The 20,812-nt window shown below is 32.6% G+C and overlaps 2 protein-coding genes across 10 annotated transcripts; both read left to right on the plus strand.

The window, feature by feature from the left end:
• Positions 1-185: 185 nt before the first annotated feature.
• LOC135777059 (uncharacterized) lies at positions 186-11,103 on the plus strand. Of its 8 annotated transcripts, none has more exons than XM_073812678.1 (18): positions 186-273; positions 401-463; positions 1,071-1,212; positions 1,297-1,374; positions 1,725-1,808; positions 1,931-1,987; positions 2,164-2,247; positions 2,389-2,481; positions 8,185-8,280; positions 8,364-8,456; positions 8,541-8,627; positions 8,765-8,869; positions 9,038-9,184; positions 9,308-9,415; positions 9,532-9,627; positions 10,114-10,200; positions 10,595-10,690; positions 10,822-11,103. In XM_073812678.1, exons 2-18 carry the CDS (start codon positions 415-417, stop codon positions 10,871-10,873), a joined length of 1,554 nt encoding a protein of 517 aa, XP_073668779.1. In that variant the 5' UTR covers positions 186-273; positions 401-414; the 3' UTR covers positions 10,874-11,103. The 8 variants fall into 8 exon arrangements, with proteins under 8 accessions (XP_073668779.1, XP_073668778.1, XP_073668777.1 ...); XM_073812677.1 differs by lacking the exon at positions 2,389-2,481 and adding an exon at positions 7,890-7,982 and having other exon boundaries at positions 187-273; XM_073812676.1 differs by lacking the exons at positions 2,164-2,247; positions 2,389-2,481 and adding exons at positions 7,611-7,694; positions 7,890-7,982 and having other exon boundaries at positions 187-273.
• Positions 5,541-20,756, plus strand: LOC135777033 (uncharacterized). 2 transcript variants are annotated; one of them, XM_065287894.1, is made up of 18 exons: positions 5,541-6,197; positions 6,325-6,389; positions 16,033-16,174; positions 16,259-16,336; positions 16,668-16,751; positions 16,850-16,906; positions 17,085-17,168; positions 17,360-17,452; positions 17,662-17,757; positions 17,841-17,933; positions 18,039-18,125; positions 18,258-18,362; positions 18,854-19,006; positions 19,125-19,232; positions 19,372-19,467; positions 19,956-20,042; positions 20,157-20,252; positions 20,388-20,756. In XM_065287894.1, the coding sequence occupies exons 2-18, from the start codon at positions 6,341-6,343 to the stop codon at positions 20,461-20,463; spliced, it is 1,584 nt and encodes a 527-aa protein (XP_065143966.1). In that variant the 5' UTR covers positions 5,541-6,197; positions 6,325-6,340; the 3' UTR covers positions 20,464-20,756. The 2 variants fall into 2 exon arrangements, with proteins under 2 accessions (XP_065143966.1, XP_065143964.1); XM_065287892.2 differs by lacking the exons at positions 5,541-6,197; positions 6,325-6,389 and adding exons at positions 15,554-15,643; positions 15,771-15,833.
• The last annotated feature ends 56 nt before the right edge of the window (positions 20,757-20,812 follow it).

The following is a 20,812-nucleotide window of genomic DNA, read 5'->3' on the forward strand; positions in this document are numbered from 1 at the left end:
ATTACTTTCTACAAAATGAATTTAGCATATTTCAAATATATTTTTGGCCAGATAAATTACTTTTTTTGCCATATGGGAAGCAACTTTATTTTTGTTTAACTTGAATATCTACTGTGAAAGTTTTAGAAATATAAAAGATTATTTCAAGTTCACTCTTCTGTGGACTACTGATCTCAAACACTGTTATCAGTTTGTATTTTACAATGTAAACAAGAGTCAGAATGTAAGAGATAGTGCGCATCTCATCCAGACAGATTTGAGTATAAGCAGCAGGTAAGTGTTGGGCAGGATACTTTGTATTAGTTTGTTATATAAATGTTCAAGATGAAGTACACAACCTTTATTTAAATTCATTATTGGTCTGTTTAAGTGTTTATAAACCTGTTTATATCTTTCTTAGTACAAAACGGCAACATGAACAAACTTCTAGCTGTCATAAGTTTAACAGCATTTCTCTGTTATGGTAAAGTAACGTTTGAGTTTTTCCTTAATGTGTCTTGATATTTAAACTTGGTCACATGGACTCCTTAATTTAAATCTGGATTAACAGCACACTGCAAAAAAAGGATTTTCTTACTTGGTATTTTTGTCTTGTTTTCAGTAGAAATATCTAAAAATTCTTAAATCAAGATGTATTTTCTTGATAAGCAAAATTACCTAAGAAAATAATACTAGTTTTTAGACAAAAAATCTACAATTTAAGTGAATTTGTGCTTAAAACAAGCAAAAATATCTGCCAATGGGGTGAGAAAAATTTACTTGAATTACGTGTTTAAGAAAAAAGAAATCTTATTTCACACATTTTTTTCTCACCCCATTGGCAGAAAATTTCACTTAAATTGTAAATTATTTGTCTTAAAACTAGACTTATTTACTTAGGTCATTTTGCTCATCAAGAAAAAACATCTTAATTTAAGAATTTTTAGATATTTTTACTGAAAACAAGACAAAAATACTAAGTAAGAAAGTCATTTTTTGCAGTGCATGCATGTGGTAGAATTGGTCAACATCTTTAGCAACAACAATATTTGAATCATTTGATATTTGTTGTTTATTGTTTTGTCTTCAAGGTGTGCAGAGTTCTGCCTTATCAGAAAGAGAGTTAAAACGGCAAATCATCAACTCTGGGATTGCGGTGTTTATAGACATACTGGAAAAAGTCAAAAATGTTACAGAGGAAATAGTAAGAGAAAATCAGTTTAAAAAATCCAGGTAAGACCAACAATGCATAACTTACCTTACAGCACATTATTCTTGCATTAAATGCTTTGTTCATCACCTTTCTATGTTTTGCAGGATTGCGGTCCAAGAGCACTGGAAAGACTTAAGACAGACTGTTAAACAAATCAATGATATTGACAAAGAGAAAGAGGGGTTTCTATCTTTTATCTATTTTATTATTATTTGTTGATCCTCTTTTATGCTGTAGTTATTATCCTGGGCTGTCTTTATAAACTTTGCACAAGTTTTTTTGTTTTTTTTGACCAAGCCTCCTTTAATTCTTCTCAAAGCTGGGCTTATACTTAAAACAAACAAAATGCATATAACATTTTGAAGGCATCTTTAATAAAAAATAAAGAAAGAACAAAAATATTGTGCAAAATTGGACATGATTTTTGTCCAAGTACTACTGTGTACATATGACTAGCTGGTGTAAGCAAGAACGTTTTTTATTAAGTTATTCTTCAATAAAGAAAATCATGACGTATTTTTTTCTTTTATAGTTTACAACACCTAAAGCTTTCGTTGTCTGCGGGTAGAACATCCGTAACAATGACCAGAGAGATCACTGAGAAACTTATTCGCCCGTAAGATTTCCAAATTTTCACTTAAAAATGTCTTTAGTAAATTATCAAAGATAAACTTTAATGCATAAAATCTTGGCCCCATGATAACATAATACCCATGAATGTGTTTTTTTTTTCAAAAGATACATACACATTTATGATGAAACGTTTAAAAGCGAGACCATGGCTGGCATCTGGAGGTAAGATTGTGTTTATACAGAGTAAGATCCAGTGTTGCTTTGATAAAGCTGTCATAAAAATGTTAATAAATATTTACAAATCCATTGTCTATGTCATGTACCTCTGCTTTCATTGTTATTGACCCAGTTTGTCCACATATTTTACATAAATGATTCATTTGATTTATTTTTTACAGAGATGTGGAGTCAGAGTATCTTCAAGGAGCCCCACCGATATCCAATAAACCCTTGAATCTCTTGAGTTACCTTCTAGCCAAGACGTATGACCTCTATATTCCTTCATTGCTATGTTTTCTGGGTACTTTATGTATATTTAAACATAATCAGAAATAAGATGAGTGTGATTATGCAACATATATTTATTTGAAAGGTATAACTTTCAATATTTTGGCATTTAACAGGATTGTAAAATCTGGGATGGTGGATGCCGTCAAAGGTGGAGTAAATATTGTTTTAGAAGTTGGAAAAATCGATCTTATCCAATTTCATGAGGAGTAAGACTGATTTCATGTCATGCTTTTTATTGACAACCAAACTGGATAGTCAAATCTTGATGCATTTTATATAAACCTGCACCATACTTTAAAGTCTGCAGTGCTAAAATGCACACATACTGCAATGCTATTCACCAAAAATAAATACATTTAATAAATCGTATCTATACATTGTTTCCTCCAATCAGATTGGAGCTGCTTATGAATCAGGTTGGAGAGAAGGCTGCTGACATTTCAACCTTAGAAAGGCAAAAAGAGGAAAATGATTTTCTTGTATCATTAAGGTAAAGGCGTTTGTTTATTTAAATTAATCAGACCTGATCTGATCTGTTCAGCTTTAAACAATTCATTTCTGTTCATTTTCCAGAACTGCATCCGGATTGATTGTCTTTTACTGGGATCAGATTTTGGAACACACAGAAAGTTTGTCATTCCATAAGAAATACTTAGACTCTAGGAAGTAAGACTAATCCTAATGCAATAATATAAACAAATATAATGTACAGCAAGGATAAAAGAAAATAATTTTCCTTATGCATTTCAGGCGATGGGTGGAGCTAACGCAGTTGAAAAATTCAAGTGAAAAGTATCATGTGCTTATAAACCCCAAAACAAAGCATGAAATTTTGGAGTAAGTGTTGTTCATCCACTTCATAATCTATGCTGAACTATATCTATGTTATATAATCTATGTCACCTATATGGTATATACATTGTGTGCAGTAATCCACTATACCTGGTAACCATGATTATTTTTTTCCAGATGGACTGACAGAACATTTGGTAAATTATTTGAAGCCATGGCCCTGAAATATTATAAACATGGAAATGAACTGTTTGGTCACGACAGATTTAATCAATCTAACTGGTAAATCTCAATTATGATTTTTAAATATGATTTAGTTCTTTTACAGATTTTAATTATGCAAACATCTTGCAATGCTGTTTGAGATATGAATCATGTTATTTAAAGTCTGAGTTATTCATATCCTAAAATATGATGGTGAAAGATATATATATATATATTATTCCTTTTTCTGTTGTTTTGCATATTTACCAGGGCCTTTGACAAGATCGCTACTGTTTATGGTCTCCCCGTTTATGAAAAACTGACTGAAAGTGGTTTTGGGATTTCAGAGCTCAACAGACTTCTTCACAGAATAAACACTGCAATTATCATTCTGGAAGGCAATGAACGTTATTCAAGGTATAAGACCAACACAACATGTTCAAATGTAATAATGCAAACTATTCATTGATTTTATGTATTTTTGTTAAAGTGTACTTGAGTGATTAATTTTTTTTTAACCAATTTCCCCCTTTCTCTTGCAGCCAGACCTTTACAGAACAAGTTATTCATAACCTTCTGTCAATAATTAGTTTACTTATTGAACATGAGAAAGAAAAAGGCACAGACGATGACATATTACTGCCTATGAAGTAGGACATATTAAATTATTGTCACATGAAATGTTTATTTTGAATCAGCAAATCACTTGTTTTATCACCTTATTATCATTTGTATAAAAAGTAGCTAGTTGATATTTCTTTCTACTACAGAGTGATCAAGAGAATGATATTTGAACTCTGGGACTTTTTTCTACCCAAGTTTCACTATGAACCCCAGGAATCAGAAAGGTAAGAAATGTAGCTAAATCAGTTGATCTTAACTTTATATTAATTTGGGAGGGTATTTTTATTTGCCTCTATGATTAAATACAGCTAGACTTGTTTTTTATTTACATATTTAATTTCTGATAAATTATGTACATGTTATTGCAATTTTTAAATGAAGGTCATACACTGCTGTCTTAAAAATGCTGGGTTATTTTCAACCCTGCATTGGGTTAAAAATCGAAGAACCCAGTTGTTGGGTTGAATTAACCCAATGTTTATATTTGACCCAACAATGGGTCAAAACAACCCAGCCAATGTTAAATGACAATCAAGTTAAAAAAATTAACCCACCATTTTTTTGTGTATGCTACAAGAATAAAATCTTAAGCACTTAACAAAGTGAAAATGTTAACAAACTTAACAAAAAATTTTTTTAATTATTTGAAATGTTGCACTATTGTCTTCACATTGTCATTTATATTCATTCTGTAGAGAATGGAATCATATGAGGAAAATCTTTATTAATGAGTTAATAAAAAGTGGAGAATTTACTGAAGAGGAACTTAAAGAAGCACCAATGTAAGTTTAAAAAAACAATTATTGATTATGTGGTACTAAATATAAAATGTAAATAACACATTAATATGTGTGTGTGTGTGTGTGTGTGTGTGTGTGTGGTGTGTGTGTAAATCGTTTTTTAATTTTACTTTAAAGGAACTTTGTCAATGCCACTCGTGGGATACTAGAAATGTTGAACTTTGGTGACTTGGCTGAAGGGTTCAGTGAAAGGATCGATGCATCGGCATTGTAAGATTTACGTTTTGATTTTTCAAGAATTGCACATTGAAAAGAGCAGATGAAAATCTCAGTCTTCATGTGAAATAAAAGATTCAAAACACCTGTCAGAATTTAACATATTACATTTTGCTTTTGTTTTTCCTCAGAGCCTTTAAAGAAATGATTCATTATATAAATATGAAACTTATGGAAACAGAGGACCATCGGCAAAAGTCATTTTTTTAGTAACAGCATTTATCATATGATCATTGAGAGTGGTTTTCTCAAATTAAGAATATAAGTATAATTAATGTTAAATAAAAACTAATAAAAACTGCTTTACTCTTCCATAAAAGAAAAACATTACAGAAAATGTTTTAAGCTGAATGTACTTAATATAGTGTTCATATACATTAAATATTGCTGAAATAAAACTGTGTTGTGTAGTAAAACGAGCTAAATGGCAGATTGCTGACATTAAATGCTTTTATTAGACAACATAAAAACCCCTTTGATATCCTTGATGACATGGTTATAATTGGGAGTTACCAAATCTCATAAATACCAAGTCTTTATTATGATAAGGTTTCACATTGCAATGACATACTGACTTTGTTTGTTAAAAAGAAATGTGTTAATGGTGCATGTTTTCCCCTCATTTTGCCACACAGAAAGTGGAAACTTTTGTTTTATTATGACTGAATTCTTTTGGCATTTTGAAAACTGGATCAAGGCATTTTATTTAATTCAAATATAATTAGCCGAAATAAAACGTCTTAAGTTGGAGGTTCAATTTGGGCCGTTTGATATTTAGGTCCTGCCTTTCATCAAGGCCGAGGTTGGAAATCTTTGGTGTAAAAAGGTTGGTGACCGCTGATCTACATGTATACCCTGAGGATCGAACCCATAACCTTTAATTTGGCAATGTCATACGCTGTCAACTGAGCTTTTTGTATGCTGGTATTCACATTTAAAAATTAGTTAACTCTTTTGGGCTATTTTGCCTTTATTGATAGACAGTAGTTTGAGAGACGACAGGAAAGTAGAGGGTAGAGAGAGGGGTATGGGATCGGCAAAGGACTTCAAGCCGGGATTTAAACTCGGGTCGCCGGAAGTGTACACTATATATCGGAGCGCTTTTGTTTAACTTGAATCTGCTGTTTTTTTATTTGCTGTGGAAGAAAAAAGATTATTTTAAGTTCACTCTTCTGGACTACTGATCTCAAACACTGTTATCAGTTTGTATTTAACAATGTAAACAAGAGTCAGACTGTGAGAGATAGTGTGCATCTCATCCAGACAGATTTGAGTATAAGCAGCAGGTAAGTGTTGGGCAGGATACTTTTTATTAGTTTGGTATAGAAATGTTCAAAATGAAGTACACAACCTTTATTTAAATTCATTATTGGTCTGTTTAAGTGTTTATAAACCTGTTTATATCTTTCTTAGTGCAAAAAACGACAACATGAACAAACTTCTAGCTGTCATAAGTTTAACAGCATTTCTCTGTTATGGTAAAGTAACGTTTCCATTTTTCCCTCCAAAATTAAACGTGTCTTGACATTTTAACTTGTTCACACGGGCTCCTTAATTTAAATCTGAAGAAATAACATGCATGTGGCAGCATTGGTCATCCAACATCTTTATCAACAACAATATCTGAATCATTTGTTATTGTTTGTCGTTGTTTATTGTTTTGTCTTTAAGGTGTGCAGAGTTCTGACTTATCAGAAAGAGAGTTAGAACGGCAAATCATCAACTCTGGGATTGCAGTGTTTATAGAGATACTGGAAAAATTCAAAAATGTTACAGAAAAAATAGTAAGAGAAAATCAGTTAAAAAATCCAGGTATGGCCAACAATGCATAACTTACAGCACATTATTCTTGCATTAAATGCTCTATTCAGCACCTTTCTATGTTTTGCAGGATTGCGGTCCAACAGCACTGGAAAGACTTAAGACAGACTGTAAAACAAATCAATGATACTGACAGAGAGAAAGAGGGGTTTCTATCTTTTATCTATTTTATTATTATTTGTTGATCCTCTTTTATGCTGTAGTCATTATCCTGAGCTGTTTTTAAAAACACTGCACAAGTTTCTTTTTTACTAAGCATCCTTTAATTCTTCTTAAAGCTGAGCTTATACTACAAACAATAACATTTTGAAGACATCTTTAATAAAACATTAAAGAAAGAGCAAAAATATTTTCATCATTTTTGAGTATGCACTACTGTGTACATGTATATGACTAGCTGGTGTAGTTATTTTTCAATAAAGAAAATCATGATGTATTTTTCTTTTACAGTTTACAACACCTAAAGCTTTCGTTGTCTGCGGGTAGAACATCCGTAACAATGACCAGAGAGATCACTGAGAAACTTATTCGCCCGTTAGATTTCCAAATTTTCACTTAAAAACCTTTTAGTAAATGATCAAAGCTATACTTAACTGAAGATATCTTGGACCAACACAACACCCATGAATGTGTTTTTTTTTTCAAAAGATACATAAACATTTATGATGAAACGTTTAAAAACGAGACCATGGCTGGGATCTGGAGGTAAGATTGTGTTTATACAGTGTAAGATCTAGCATTGCTTTGATGAAGTCATAAAAATGATAATAAAGATTTTCAAATTCATTGTCTATGTCATGTACCTCTGCTTTCATTGTTATTGACCCAGTTTGTCCACATATTTTACGTAAATGGTTCATCTGATTTATTTTTTACAGAGAAGTGGAGTCAGAGTATCTTCAAGGAGCCCCACCGATATCCGATAAACCCTTGAATCTCTTGAGTTACCTTCTAGCCAAGACGTATGACCTCTATATTCCTTCATTGCTATGTTTTCCGGGTTTCTGTACTTTATTTATTTAAACAAATCCAAGAGGAAAGGAAATGTTTCTTTTCTTAACTGTTTTTATGCAAACACATATTTTAATATCTTGTCATTATGAATGGGACAACTTTGACAGTAAGTATATAACTTATTATATTTTGTCATTTAACAGGATTGTGAAATCTGGGATTGTAGATGCCCTCAAAGGTGGAGTGAATATTGTTTTAGAAGTTGGAAAAATCGATCTAAACCAACTTCATGAGGAGTAAAACTGATTTCATGTCATGCTTTTTATTGACAACTTACAGTAAATGGAGTGAAATCTTGATGCATTTTATATCAAACTGAACCCTAAAGTGTCCAGCTATAATTCACACTTAGTCTACTGTGATGCTGTATTTGTATTGTATTCACCAAAAATAAATAAATTTAATAAATCGTATCTATACATTGTTTCCTCCAATCAGATTGCAACTGCTTATGAATCAGGTTGGAGAGAAGGCTGCTGAAATTTCAACCTTAGAAAGGCAAAAAGAGAAAAATGATTTTCTTGTATCATTAAGGTAAAGGCGTTTGTTTATTTACATTAATCAGACCTAATCTGATCTGTTCACCTCTAAACAATTCATTTCTGTTCATTTTCCAGAACTGCATCCGGATTGATTGTCTTTTACTGGGATCAGATTTTGGAACACACAGAAAGTTTGTCATTCCATAAGAAATACTTAGACTCTAGAAAGTAAGACTAATCCTAATGCAATAATATAAACAAATATAATGTACAGCGAGGATAAAATAAAGTATTTTTTCTTATGCATTTCAGGCGATGGGTGGAGCTAACACAGTTGAAAAATTCAAGTGAAAAGTATCATGTGCTTATAGACCCACAAACAAAGCATGACATTTTGGAGTAAGGAAGATGTTGTTAATCTTCTTCATAATCTATGCTGAACTATATCTATGTTATATAATCTATGTCACCTATATGGTATTTACATTGTGTGAAGTTATCCACTATACCTGGTAACCATGATTCATTTTTTCCAGATGGACTGACAGAACATTTGGTAAATTATTTGAAGCCGTGGCCCTGAAATATTATAAACATGGAAATGAACTGTTTGGTTACGACAGATTCAATCAATCTAACTGGTAAATCTCAATTATGATTTATAAATATGATTTACTTCTTTTACAGATTTTAATTATGCAAACATCTTGCAATGCTGTTTGAGATATGAATCATGTTGTTTAAAGTTTGAGTTATTTATATTTTAAAACATGATGGTGAAACTTTTTTCTGTTTTGCATATTTACCAGGGCCTTTGACAAGATCGCTACTGTTTATGGTCTTAACATTTATGAAAAACTGACTGAAAGTGGTTTTGGGATTTCAGAGCTCAACAGAATTCTTCACAGAATAAACCATGCAATTCTTATTCTGGAAGGCAATGAACGTTATGCAAGGTATAAGACCAACACAACATGTTCAAATTTAATAATGCAAACTATTCATTGATTTTATGTATTTTTGTTAAGGAATTTTTTATTAGAAAATATTTTTAACAGACTTCCCCATTTTTCTTGCAGCCAGACCTCTACAGAAACAATTATTCATCATATTCTGTTACAGATTAGTTTTCTTATTAAACGTGATAAAGAAAAAGGCACAGACGATGACATATTACTGCCTATAAAGTAGGACATATCAAATTATTGTCACATGTTTATTTTGTATCAGCAAATCACTTGTTTTATTCCCTTTATTATTATTTTTATTAAAAGGAGCTATTTGATATTTCTGTCTACTACAGAGTGATCAAGGCAATGGTATTTGAAGTCTGGGACTTTTTTCTACGTCGTTTTAAAGACAAATTTAATAGTAACCATGAGCTCCAGCAATCAGAAAGGTAAGAAATGTAGCTAAACCAGTTGATCTTAACTTTATATTATTTGGGGTGGGTATTTTTATTTGTGTCTATAATACAAAACAGTAAGTCTTGTTTTTATTTACACATTAAATTTCTGATAAATTATGTACATTGCACATGTTATTGCACTTTTTACAGTAAATGAAGGTCATACACTGCTGTCTTAAAAATGCTGGGTTATTTTTAACCCTGCATTGGGTTAAAAATTGAAGAACCCAGCTGGTGTATTGAATTAACCCAATGTTTATATTTGACCCAACAATGGGTCAAAACAACCCCAGGCTAGGTTAAATTACAATCTAGCAGGTTGGGACCATCTCTTTTAAAAATTAATTCTTGAGTGTATGCTACAACAATATAATCTTAAGCACTTAACATGTGCATATTTAAATATCTTTTAAAAATGTTAATTATTTTAAATGTTGCACTATTGTCTTCACATTGTCATTTGTATTCATTCTGTAGAGAATGGAATCATATGAGGAAAATCTTTATTAATGAGTTAATAAAAAGTGGAGAATTTACTGAAGAGGAACTTGAAGAAGCACCAATGTAAGTTTAAAAAACAATTATTGATTATGTGGTACTAAATATAAAATGTAAATAACACATTAATATATATATAGGCTATGTGTGTGTGTGTACCTGGTAATTGTCACGTTGTGGGGACCAATTGTCCCCATAAAGATAGGAATACCAGTGTTTTTGTGACCTTGTGGGGACATTTTGAGGTCCCCATGAGGAAACAAGCTTCTAAATCAAACAGAATGATGTTTCTTGAAAATGTGAAGTAGCAGAAGGGTTTCTGTGATGGTTGGGGTTAGGGAATGGAGTAGGTAAGGGGAATAGAATATACAGTTTGTATGGTATAAAATACATTACGTCTATGGAATGTCCCCACAAAACATGGAAACCAGAATGTGTGTGTGTGTGTGTGTGTTTTAAGGAACTTTGTCAATGCCACTCGTGGGATACTAGAGAAAATGATGAACTTTGGTGATTTGGCTGAAGGGTTCAGTGAAAGGATCGATGCATCGGCTTTGTAAGATTTACATTTAGATTTTTCAAGAATTACATGATGAAAAGATGAAAATCTCACTCTTCATGTGAATTAAAAGATTCAAAACAACTGTCAGAATTTAACATTTACATTTTGCTTTTGTTTTTCCTCAGAGCCTTTAAACGAATGATTCATTATATAAATATGGAATTTCACAAAACCTAGGACCATCTGCTGAAGTCATTTGTTTTGATCAACATCATTTATTATACAATCATTGAGAGCTGTTTTCTCAAATAAAGAATATTAGTATAATGACTGTAGTAAGGTGCTTAAAATTAAAACTTATAAAAAACTGCTTTACTCTTCCCTAAAAGAAACACATTACAGAAAATGTTTTAAGCTGAATGTACTTAAAATAGTGTTCATATACATTAAATATTGCTGAAATAAAACTGTGTTGTGTAGTAAAAAGAGCTACATTAAATGCATTTATTAGACAGCATAAAAAGCTGTTAAATATCCTTGATGACATAGTTATAATTGCCAAATAGCCCAACTGCTGAATTGTCATGATCCTGCCAGTCTGTCATAGTTGTTCGTAGTCATGTGGCAGGATCGTGGCAGTGCCCATGTTTTGTGTGGCAGTAGTGTGATGCTGTCTTGTCTTCTGAAGTCCAACTCTTAGCAGCCTTGAGATTTTATGCAACAGAGTTTTCTCCAGGTAGGGACTTGGACTAAGTAAAGCATGAGTATGATGAGCTGTTCAAGCGCTCACTAATGCATTACTTCCACTTGCTTTGAAACACACTCAATTTCTAGCATCAAGACAGGATATCACAGAAATCCAACAGTATTTTTAATGCATCATCACATCCCACAAGTCATTGAAGTGGTATCTTGATCCTGATCCTTACACCATCTGTGGATGGCCATGTACATATGTGTAATGCAGCTGTCAACTGACTGCTAAGGGCTACTTAGTTACAGTGCTTTTTGGGAAATGGTCTGTAAGTCTTAAAGCAGACATATCATGCTTTTAAGTGTGTCCTTTTTATATATAAATCATCTATTTGTGGTCTATATAAAGCGGAACTGCAATGTTTGGGTCTGAATTCCTCATTATTATAGCTCCACAGGCCCCCTTTTTACCCCTTTTCTGATGTGCATCTGAGAGCAACTCGTTTTGGTGCTGTCTTTTTAAATGCACGTCATACCCTGCCCCCTCTCCAGGTTGCAGAGGTGACACTCGGTTAAACTCCACCCCGTTCGGCCATTTTTGTAGTTTTATAGCAGAGATACTATTATCTAGCGGCACAGAAACTTTTTATTCACTCGTTATTCACAAAATGTCAACAACGGAAGACTTGTCCATCCAGCCGTACATGTTCGAGCCAGAGTCGGAAACGGAGTGAGATGAAAATGAAGACGACGAACCTGCAGAACAACGTCTTCATATGGAGGTATCGCAATGGTGTGAGGCTGCAGCCTCCGGACGGTCTTATTTCAGAATATTTACAATTATAAAGTTGACTATTATTCTTAGTTAATCGTAAGTTGTTGTAATGTGCTCATGACCTGCAAATTTAATGCTCAGTTAACTTAATTAAACCAGGCTTGATGACCAAAAAGCGAACTCCGCAGGCTGCAGCCTTCGGATTGAGAAACGCATAGCTGCCAACTTCTGTGTTCAGCTTGGAGTGAGATTTTTTTTTTTGAGGGGGGGGGTTGTGGTAATAATTTTTAAGTCCTTAACCAATTGATAATAGTGTGGATTTGAGCTATTTCTGTATAAAATAGTTGGAAAAACTGCGTAAAAATGGATTACAATACAAATCTAATCATATTTTACAAATTAAATTGAAATAAAAGCTTTTACTGAGTTTAAATGACTGAAATTAGAGTCTTTATTATTATTTCATACACTTCTATTATGCTTTCCTTCTGATAAAAGTGCCAAAAAAGTTCTTAAAATCTAATGAATAGGCTACTGGTCTCTGTAAAATGTATAACTGCAGATAACAGCAGCTTTGATTCAGTTTATCCACTGAGAAAGAAAAGCATAAAGTGATGATTTGTGATTGATTGGTGATAGAGGGACTGTCACAATCAAATAAACCAAATGAGTAGTTTATATTAAACTAAAGCAACAGATAATGTGCATGTCAAGACCATATAATTATATTTCGTATATATTATGTTTATAGATGTCAAATATCAATTGACTTTTTTCTCTTTTATTAAAAACTGTCACAGCAAACATCACGCAGGCTTGTACTGATTACAGACATGCACACGCGGGTGAGGGTTGATTAAAATCGCTGTTTTCTGAGGGTATCTGTGTGCGTGGAATCCGGGCAGGTCTCTGCTTCTCACCCAGACCTTGACGCTTTGTGTGTTCGACTGGTGCGGCGCTGACTGATCGGCTTATGACATCAGAGTAACGCGAGAGCAAAGGTAAAGGCGGACCCTTTTGTAACATTTCGAATTGCTCTCGCGGTACTCTGATGTCCTCGCTGCCGAACTTCCTGCGCAGCGCCACATAAAGTGAAATGCTCTTTGACTTTTTGCAGCAAAGTACCAGCAACATGAGAAGTGGTGGGACGCAAAAGACAGTGAAGGTACGCTTAAATATAAAAGTGTCAGTACTGCGAGCACTGGTTTAGCTACTTACATCGTGCGTTGCTCTTTCACCATCGCGCGTTGCTCTTTCACCATCGCGCAGCCGCGCACTCGCTCTGTAGTTTGTAGCTGGCGCTCCGGCATCTGTAAACAATAACTCCACCTTCTTTGATTTTATTGGCCTTCGCATCATTTTGACTTTGACGAGCGCTTTATGTTGATTGAGGCAGGCCAGATAGAGATAGCTAGGCGTTTTACAGTAAGTACAATTAGGTATATTAGGCAATTATTTCATGACTTTTATTAAACTCAATGGGAATGTCAATGGTGGGCACGAGCCTGCGTGAGAAAATGGATGTGTGGCGTGAGAGCGTGAGAATGGGGTCAATTGCGGGTGTCTCACGGTGAATGCGTGAGAGTTGGCAGCTATGACCACCGTGTACTTTACTTTTTTAAAGTTATTTACAGCTTACCGAAGTGCTCTGCTGGTCGTCTCCAAAGATAGAAGTAATTGACCCCTCAATCAGACGAAGTCTATCGGAAAATCCTTCTTTATACTGTTGGAGATTGGTGAATTAGATATCCTTGAAGTGCTTCGGGCACACAAAAATGACTTTACCCACAGATATGGGTACATTTCTTACGCTCTCGTAACTTCTGCATCCTTGAGCTTGGACTACAATATCGCAGCGAGAAATAAAAAATGGCGGATTGCTCAAAGTGTTGGGCTGGGAGTCGTTGTCCTTATTTGGCAGTTCCGCTGCAAATACTGTGACGTAATTGTTCAAAAAACGTAATAGATAATAGAAAAATCAGAACAGGTTGGAAAATATGACCAAAAAAGAATATAAAGATATCAACAAAGCACCTGAAGAGACTAATTTCAACTTTTATGTACTTATAAACACTACAAATATACAACAAAATGCATTTAAGAGCTAAGAAAGTGGATTTAGCATGATATGTCTCCTTTAAATGATTTTACAATCTACTTATCCTTACGATGCTTTTGGGAAATGCAGCCCAGGCCCGATCACCCGGAAAATTCCTGGAAGCCTGGTGATAATTTGCCCTGCTGCCAGTCAGCCGCTTTATTGCTTCATGCATCAAAGTCAAATTTTCTGAATTCGGCATTCAATAGAAAAATCATCAATTAGTTTCACTTCTCTGCATGCACGAGTAGAGCATTGGCGTCGCACACGCACCACGTCCCTGCAACTGTAGTATGGATTGGTAAATGTTTACCAGTGTCATAATTTGACAGGATTTATTTTTTGTCACAAGCCATGACACACTTTTCCCATATTTTATATACACATAATATAAAAAACACATAAGAACCATACTTTGTGGACATTTAAAAAAAAAAAACTTTCTTATAATACTGACTAGTATCTTATTAAAACAAGATACAACTATAATGATATTTAAAAACATTACAACTTCTATTTTAAACAGAGACAATAAAGTGCAATGAAATGGTCCAGTTCTCATAAAACAATAAACTATACATATCTGATCTAATGTAAAGGATTTAAGTCTATAAAAGAAGACAGATTACTAAAATCTACAAATTATACATAAACAAACTTAATATAAAAATTGCTATTATATATAATAAAAACAACTGATTTGTAAAATTATTCTCATTGCGTTTATTATACCTCTTTGGATGTCGCCAACGTGCAGTGTTCTGGCCACATTGCACATAATGAGTTTTAATTTTGAGAAAGCTTTTCATTGTTATAAGATACCTCTTATTCATTATTATGAAAAATAAATATGAGATACCAAGTCATCATTACTATGATAAAGTTTCACATTGCAATGTCATATTGACTTTGTTTGTTAAGAAGATCTGTGTTAATCAAGGGTGCATGTTTTCCTCTCATTTTGAAAGTGAAAATTTTAAATATTATGACAGTTCTGATGGCATTTGAAAATTCGTTCAAGGCATTTTATGTAATTCAAATATTAGCCTAAATAAAACAGGTTTAATCTGGGCCCTTTGATAGTTAGATCTTGCCTTTCATCAAGGCTAAGGTTGGGAATCTTGGGTGTAAAAAGGTTGGTGACCGCTGATGTAGACCTACATGTATATGCTGAGGCTCCAACCCATCACCTTTGATATGATAATGTCATACACTGCCAACTGAGATTTTTGCCGGTATTCAAATGTAAACATTAAAGGCACTCAACCATGAACGATTTATACACATATGATCAATTAAACACAAACAACTTTCAAGTTCACTCTTCTCTGGACTACTGATCTCAAACACTGTTATCAGTTTGTATTTTACAACTTAAACAAGAGTCAGACTGTAGAGATAGTGTACATCTCATCCAGACAGATTTGAGTATAAGCAGCAGGTAAGTGTTGGGCAGGATACTTTTTATTAGTTTGGTATAGAAATGTTCAAGATGAAGTACACAACTTTTATTTAAATTCATTATGGGTCTGTTTAAGTGTTTATAAACCTGTTTATATCTTTCTTAGTACAAAACGACAACATGAACAAACTTCTAGCTGTCATAAGTTTAACAGCATTTCTCTGTTATGGTAAAGTAACGTTTGAGTTTTTCCTCCAAAATTGAACGTGTCTTGACATTTAAACTTGTTCAAACGGGCTCCTTAATTTAAATCTGAATAAACAGCATGCATGTGGTAGCATTGGTCATCCAACATCTTTAGCAACTACAATATTTTTAAAAAATAGCTTTTGTTATTATTTGCAGTTGTTTATTGTTTTGTCTTTAAGGTGTGCAGAGTTCTGACCTATCAGAAAGAGAGTTAGAACGGCAAATCATCAACTCTGGCATTGCGGTGTTTATAGACATACTGGAAAAATTCAAAAATGTTACAGAGAAAATAGTAAGAGAAAATCAGTTTAAAAAATCCAGGTATGGCCAACAATGCATAACTTACCTTACAGCGCATTATTCTTGCATTAAATGCTCTGTTCAGCACCTTTCTATGTTTTGCAGGATTGCGGTCCAAGAGCACTGGAAAGACTTAAGACAGACTGTGAAACAAATCAATGATATTGACAGAGAGAAAGAGGGGTTTCTATCTTTTATCTATTTTATTTTTATTTGTTGATCCTCTTTTATGCTGTAGTCATTATCCTGGGCTGTCTTTATAAACTTTGCACAAGTTCCTTTTTACTAAGCATCCTTTAATTCTACTCAAAACTGAGCTTGTACTCCAAACAATAACATTTTGAAGGCATCTTTAATAAAACATTAAAGAAAGAGCAAAAATATTTCCATCATTTTTGGGTATGCACTACTGTGTACATATATATGACTAGCTGGTGTAGAAGTAAGAAAGTTTTTAGACAATTTAAGTTATTCTCCAATAAAGAAAATCATGATGTATTTTTTTCTTTTACAGTCTACAACACCTAAAGCTTTCGTTGTCTGCGGGTAGAACATCCGTAACAATGACCAGAGAGATCACTGAGAAACTTATTCGCCCGTAAGATATCCAAAGTTTCACTTAAAAACTTTTTAGTAAATTATTAAAAGTACTCCATATATTCTGCACCAATGGCTAACATTGTGTTTTTTTAAAAGATATATAAACATTTATGATGAAACGTTTAAAAGCGAGACCATGGCTGGGATCTGGAGGTAAGATTGTGTTTATACAGTGTAAGATCCAGCGTTGCTTTGATAAAGCTGTCATAAAAATTTTAATAATAAAGATTTACAAATCCATTGTCTCTGTCATGTACCTTTTTTTTTAAGTTATTGACCCAGTTTGTCCACATATTTTACGTAAATGGTTCATTTGATTTATTTTTTACAGAGAAGTGGATTCAGAGTATCTTCAAGGAGCCCCACCGATATCCAATAAACCCTTGAATCTCTTGAGTTACCTTCTAGCCAAGACGTATGACCTCTATATTCCTTCATTGCTATGTTTTCCGGGTTTCTGTACTTTATTTATTTAAACATATCCAAGAGGAAAGGAAATGTTTCTTTTCTTAACTGTTTTTATGCAAACACATATTTTAATATCTGGTCATTATGAATGGGACAACTTTGACAGTAAGTAACTTATTATATTTTGTCATTTAACAGGATTGTGAAATCTGGGATTGTAGATGCCCTCAAAGGTGGAGTGAATATTGTTTTAGAAGTTGGAAAAATCGATCTAAACCAACTTCATGAGGAGTAAGACTGATTTCATGTAATGCTTTTTATTGACAACTTACAGTAAATGGAGTGAAATCTTGATGCATTTTATATTAAACTGAACCCTAAAGTGTCCAGTGTTAAGCTATAATTCACACTTAGTCTACTGTGATGCTGTATTTGTATTGTATTCACCAAAAATGTATAAATTTAATAAATCGTATCAATACATTGTTTCCTCCAATCAGATTGCAGCTGCTTATGAATCAGGTTGGAGAGAAGGCTGCTCACATTTCAACATTAGAAAGGCAAAAAGAAAAAAATGATTTTCTTGTATCATTAAGGTAAAGGCGTTTGTTTATTTAAATTAATCAGACCTGATCTGATCTGTTCACCTCTAAACCATTAATTTCTGTTCATTTTCCAGAACTGCATCCGGATTGATTGTCTTTTACTGGGATCAGATTTTGGAACACACAGAAAGTTTGTCATTCCATAAGAAATACTTAGACTCTAGAAAGTAAGACTAATCCTAATGCTTAAAATATACAAATGTATTAGTAATTTATAAACACGTACATGTACAGTGAGCATAAAAGAAAATAATTTTCCTTATGCATTTCAGGCGATGGGTGGAGCTAACGCAGTTGAAAAATTCAAGTGAAAAGTATCATGTGCTTATAGACCCACAAACAAAGCATGACATTTTGGAGTAAGTGTTGTTCATCCACTTCATAATCTATGATGAACTATATCTATGTTATATAATCTATGTCACCTATATGGTATTTACATTGTGAGCAGTAATCCACTATACCTGGTAACCATGATTAATTTTTTCCAGATGGACTGACAAAACATTTGGTAAATCCTTTGAAGCTGTGGCCCTGAAATATTATAAACATGGAAATGAACTGTTTGGTTACGACAGATTCAATCAATCTAACTGGTAAATCTCAATTATGATTTATAAATATGATTCACTTCTTTTACAGATTTTAATTATGCAAACATCTTGCAATGCTGTTTGAGATATGAATCATGTTATTTAAAGTTATTAATATCTTAAAATATGATTGTGAAAGTTTTTGTATAATATACATGTATGTGCTGTGTGTAATTATTATGTATATTTAAACACACAGACATACATATATACATTTCAAAAATGTTTTATTTATATATATATTTATATATATATATAAAATTTATTTATAATATAGAATATATAAAAATATAAATAAATATATATACACATGAAAATGTTTCTTAAATACATAGATGAATGTGTGTGTATTTATATATACATAATAATTACACACAGCACACACTTGGATATTATGCTAAAAATAACTTTTATTTTGTATGCGATTAATCACGTTTAATCTATGCCCAGCACTAAATTTTTTTCCCTTTTCTGTTGTTTTGCATATTTACCAGGGTCTTTGACAAGATCGCTACTGTTTATGGTCTCCCCGTTTATGAAAAACTGACTGAAAGTGGTTTTGGGATTTCAGAGCTCAACAGACTTCTTCACAGAATAAACCATGCAATTGTTATTATAGAAGGCCATGATCGTTCATTTTATTCAAGGTATAAGACCAACGCAACATGTTCAAATTTAATAATGCAAACTATTCATTGATTTTATGTATTTTTGTTCATTATTTTTAGAAAATATGTTTAACAGATTTCCGCCTTTATCTTGCAGCCAGACCAGTTTAGAACAACTTATTCGTCATATTCCATTTTTTATTAGTTTTTATCTTGAAGATTTGGAAAGAAAAGGCACAGACGATGACATATTACTACCTGTGAAGTAGGACATATCAAATTCTTTTATATAATTAATTTGTGACATTGGTTGTTTGTTTTGAACAAGTGAATCAGCAAATCACTTGTTTTATTACCTTATTATCATTTGTATTAAAAGTAGTTGATATTTCTGTCTACTACAGAGTGATCAAGGCAATGGTTTTTCATATTTGGGACAATGTTCTATTTCTTTCTAAATTGGCATTTTCTGGTAAATATGAGCCTCAGGAATCAGAAAGGTAAGAAATGTAGCTAAATCAGTTGATCTTAACTTTATATTATTTGGGGTGGGTATTTTTATTTGTGTCTATGATAAAATACGGCTCGGCTTGTTTTTTATTTACATTAAAAAGTTTCTCATTAGGAAGGTGGCCGCCTCTGGATGAATTATGTACAGCACACATGTTATTGCACTTTTTAAATGAAGGCCTAAGTGACTGCTGGATTAAAAATGCTGGGTTATTTTCAACTCTGCTAGGTTGAATTAACCCAATGTTTTGAATTAACCCAATGTTTATATTTGACCCAACAATGGATCAAAACAACCCAGGCTAGGTAAAATTACAATCGAGCAGGATTAACCCAGCATTTTTTTTGTTTTTTGAGTGTATGCTAGATTAAAATCTTAAACACTTAACATGTGCATATTTAAATATCTTTTAAAAATGTTAATTATTTTAAATGTTACACTATTATCTTCACATTGTCATTTGAATTAATTCTGTAGAGAATGGAATCACATGAGGAAAATCTTTATTAATGAGTTGATAAAAAGTGGAGAATTTACTGAAGAGGAACTTGAAGAAGCACCAATGTAAGTTTAAAAAAACAATTATTGATTATGTGGTACTAAATATAATATGTAAATAACACATTAATATATATAGTCTATGTGTGTGTTTAAATCATTTTAAATTTTATTTTAAAGGAACTTTCTCAATGCCACTCGTGGGATACTAGAGAAAATTATGAACTTTGGTGATTTGGCTGAAGGGTTCAGTGAAAGGATCGATGCATCGGCTTTGTAAGATTTACTTTTTGATTTTTCAAGAATTGCATAATAAAAAGAGCAGATGAAAATCTCACTCTTCATGTGTATTAAAAGATTCAAAACAACTGTCAGAATTTAACATTTCATTTTGCTTTTCTTTTTCCTCAGTGCCTTTAAAGAAATGATTCATTATATAAATATGGAATTTCACAAAACCTACATTGTAAAAAAATCCAACTTCTGAATGTTCTTTCAACAAAGATAATTAAGTTACATGAACAAAGATTTTTTTTGTCGAAGGGGGTCAATTCATTATTTTGTGTTCACTGAATGAAGAAAGCATAATAATTTAAGTAACAAATATTATTTTGTTGACTGGACTTAGATATATAAGTTTTTGTCCATTTCGTTCACCCAACTTGCCAAACTGAGTAATCTGAACAAGCAATTTAAAAAAAACAATTGTCTGAATGGTTCCCAGCATGCATTGCGAAATGTTAACTTGTTTGGTTCATTTTTAATAAAAAGATGACCGTTTTAATGTTTGCTGGATTTATTTATGTTGTTAATGTTATATGTTGTATGTATAGTTA

This window comes from Paramisgurnus dabryanus, chromosome 19 (assembly GCF_030506205.2).
Source record: "Paramisgurnus dabryanus chromosome 19, PD_genome_1.1, whole genome shotgun sequence".
NCBI classification, from domain to species: domain Eukaryota; kingdom Metazoa; phylum Chordata; class Actinopteri; order Cypriniformes; family Cobitidae; genus Paramisgurnus; species Paramisgurnus dabryanus.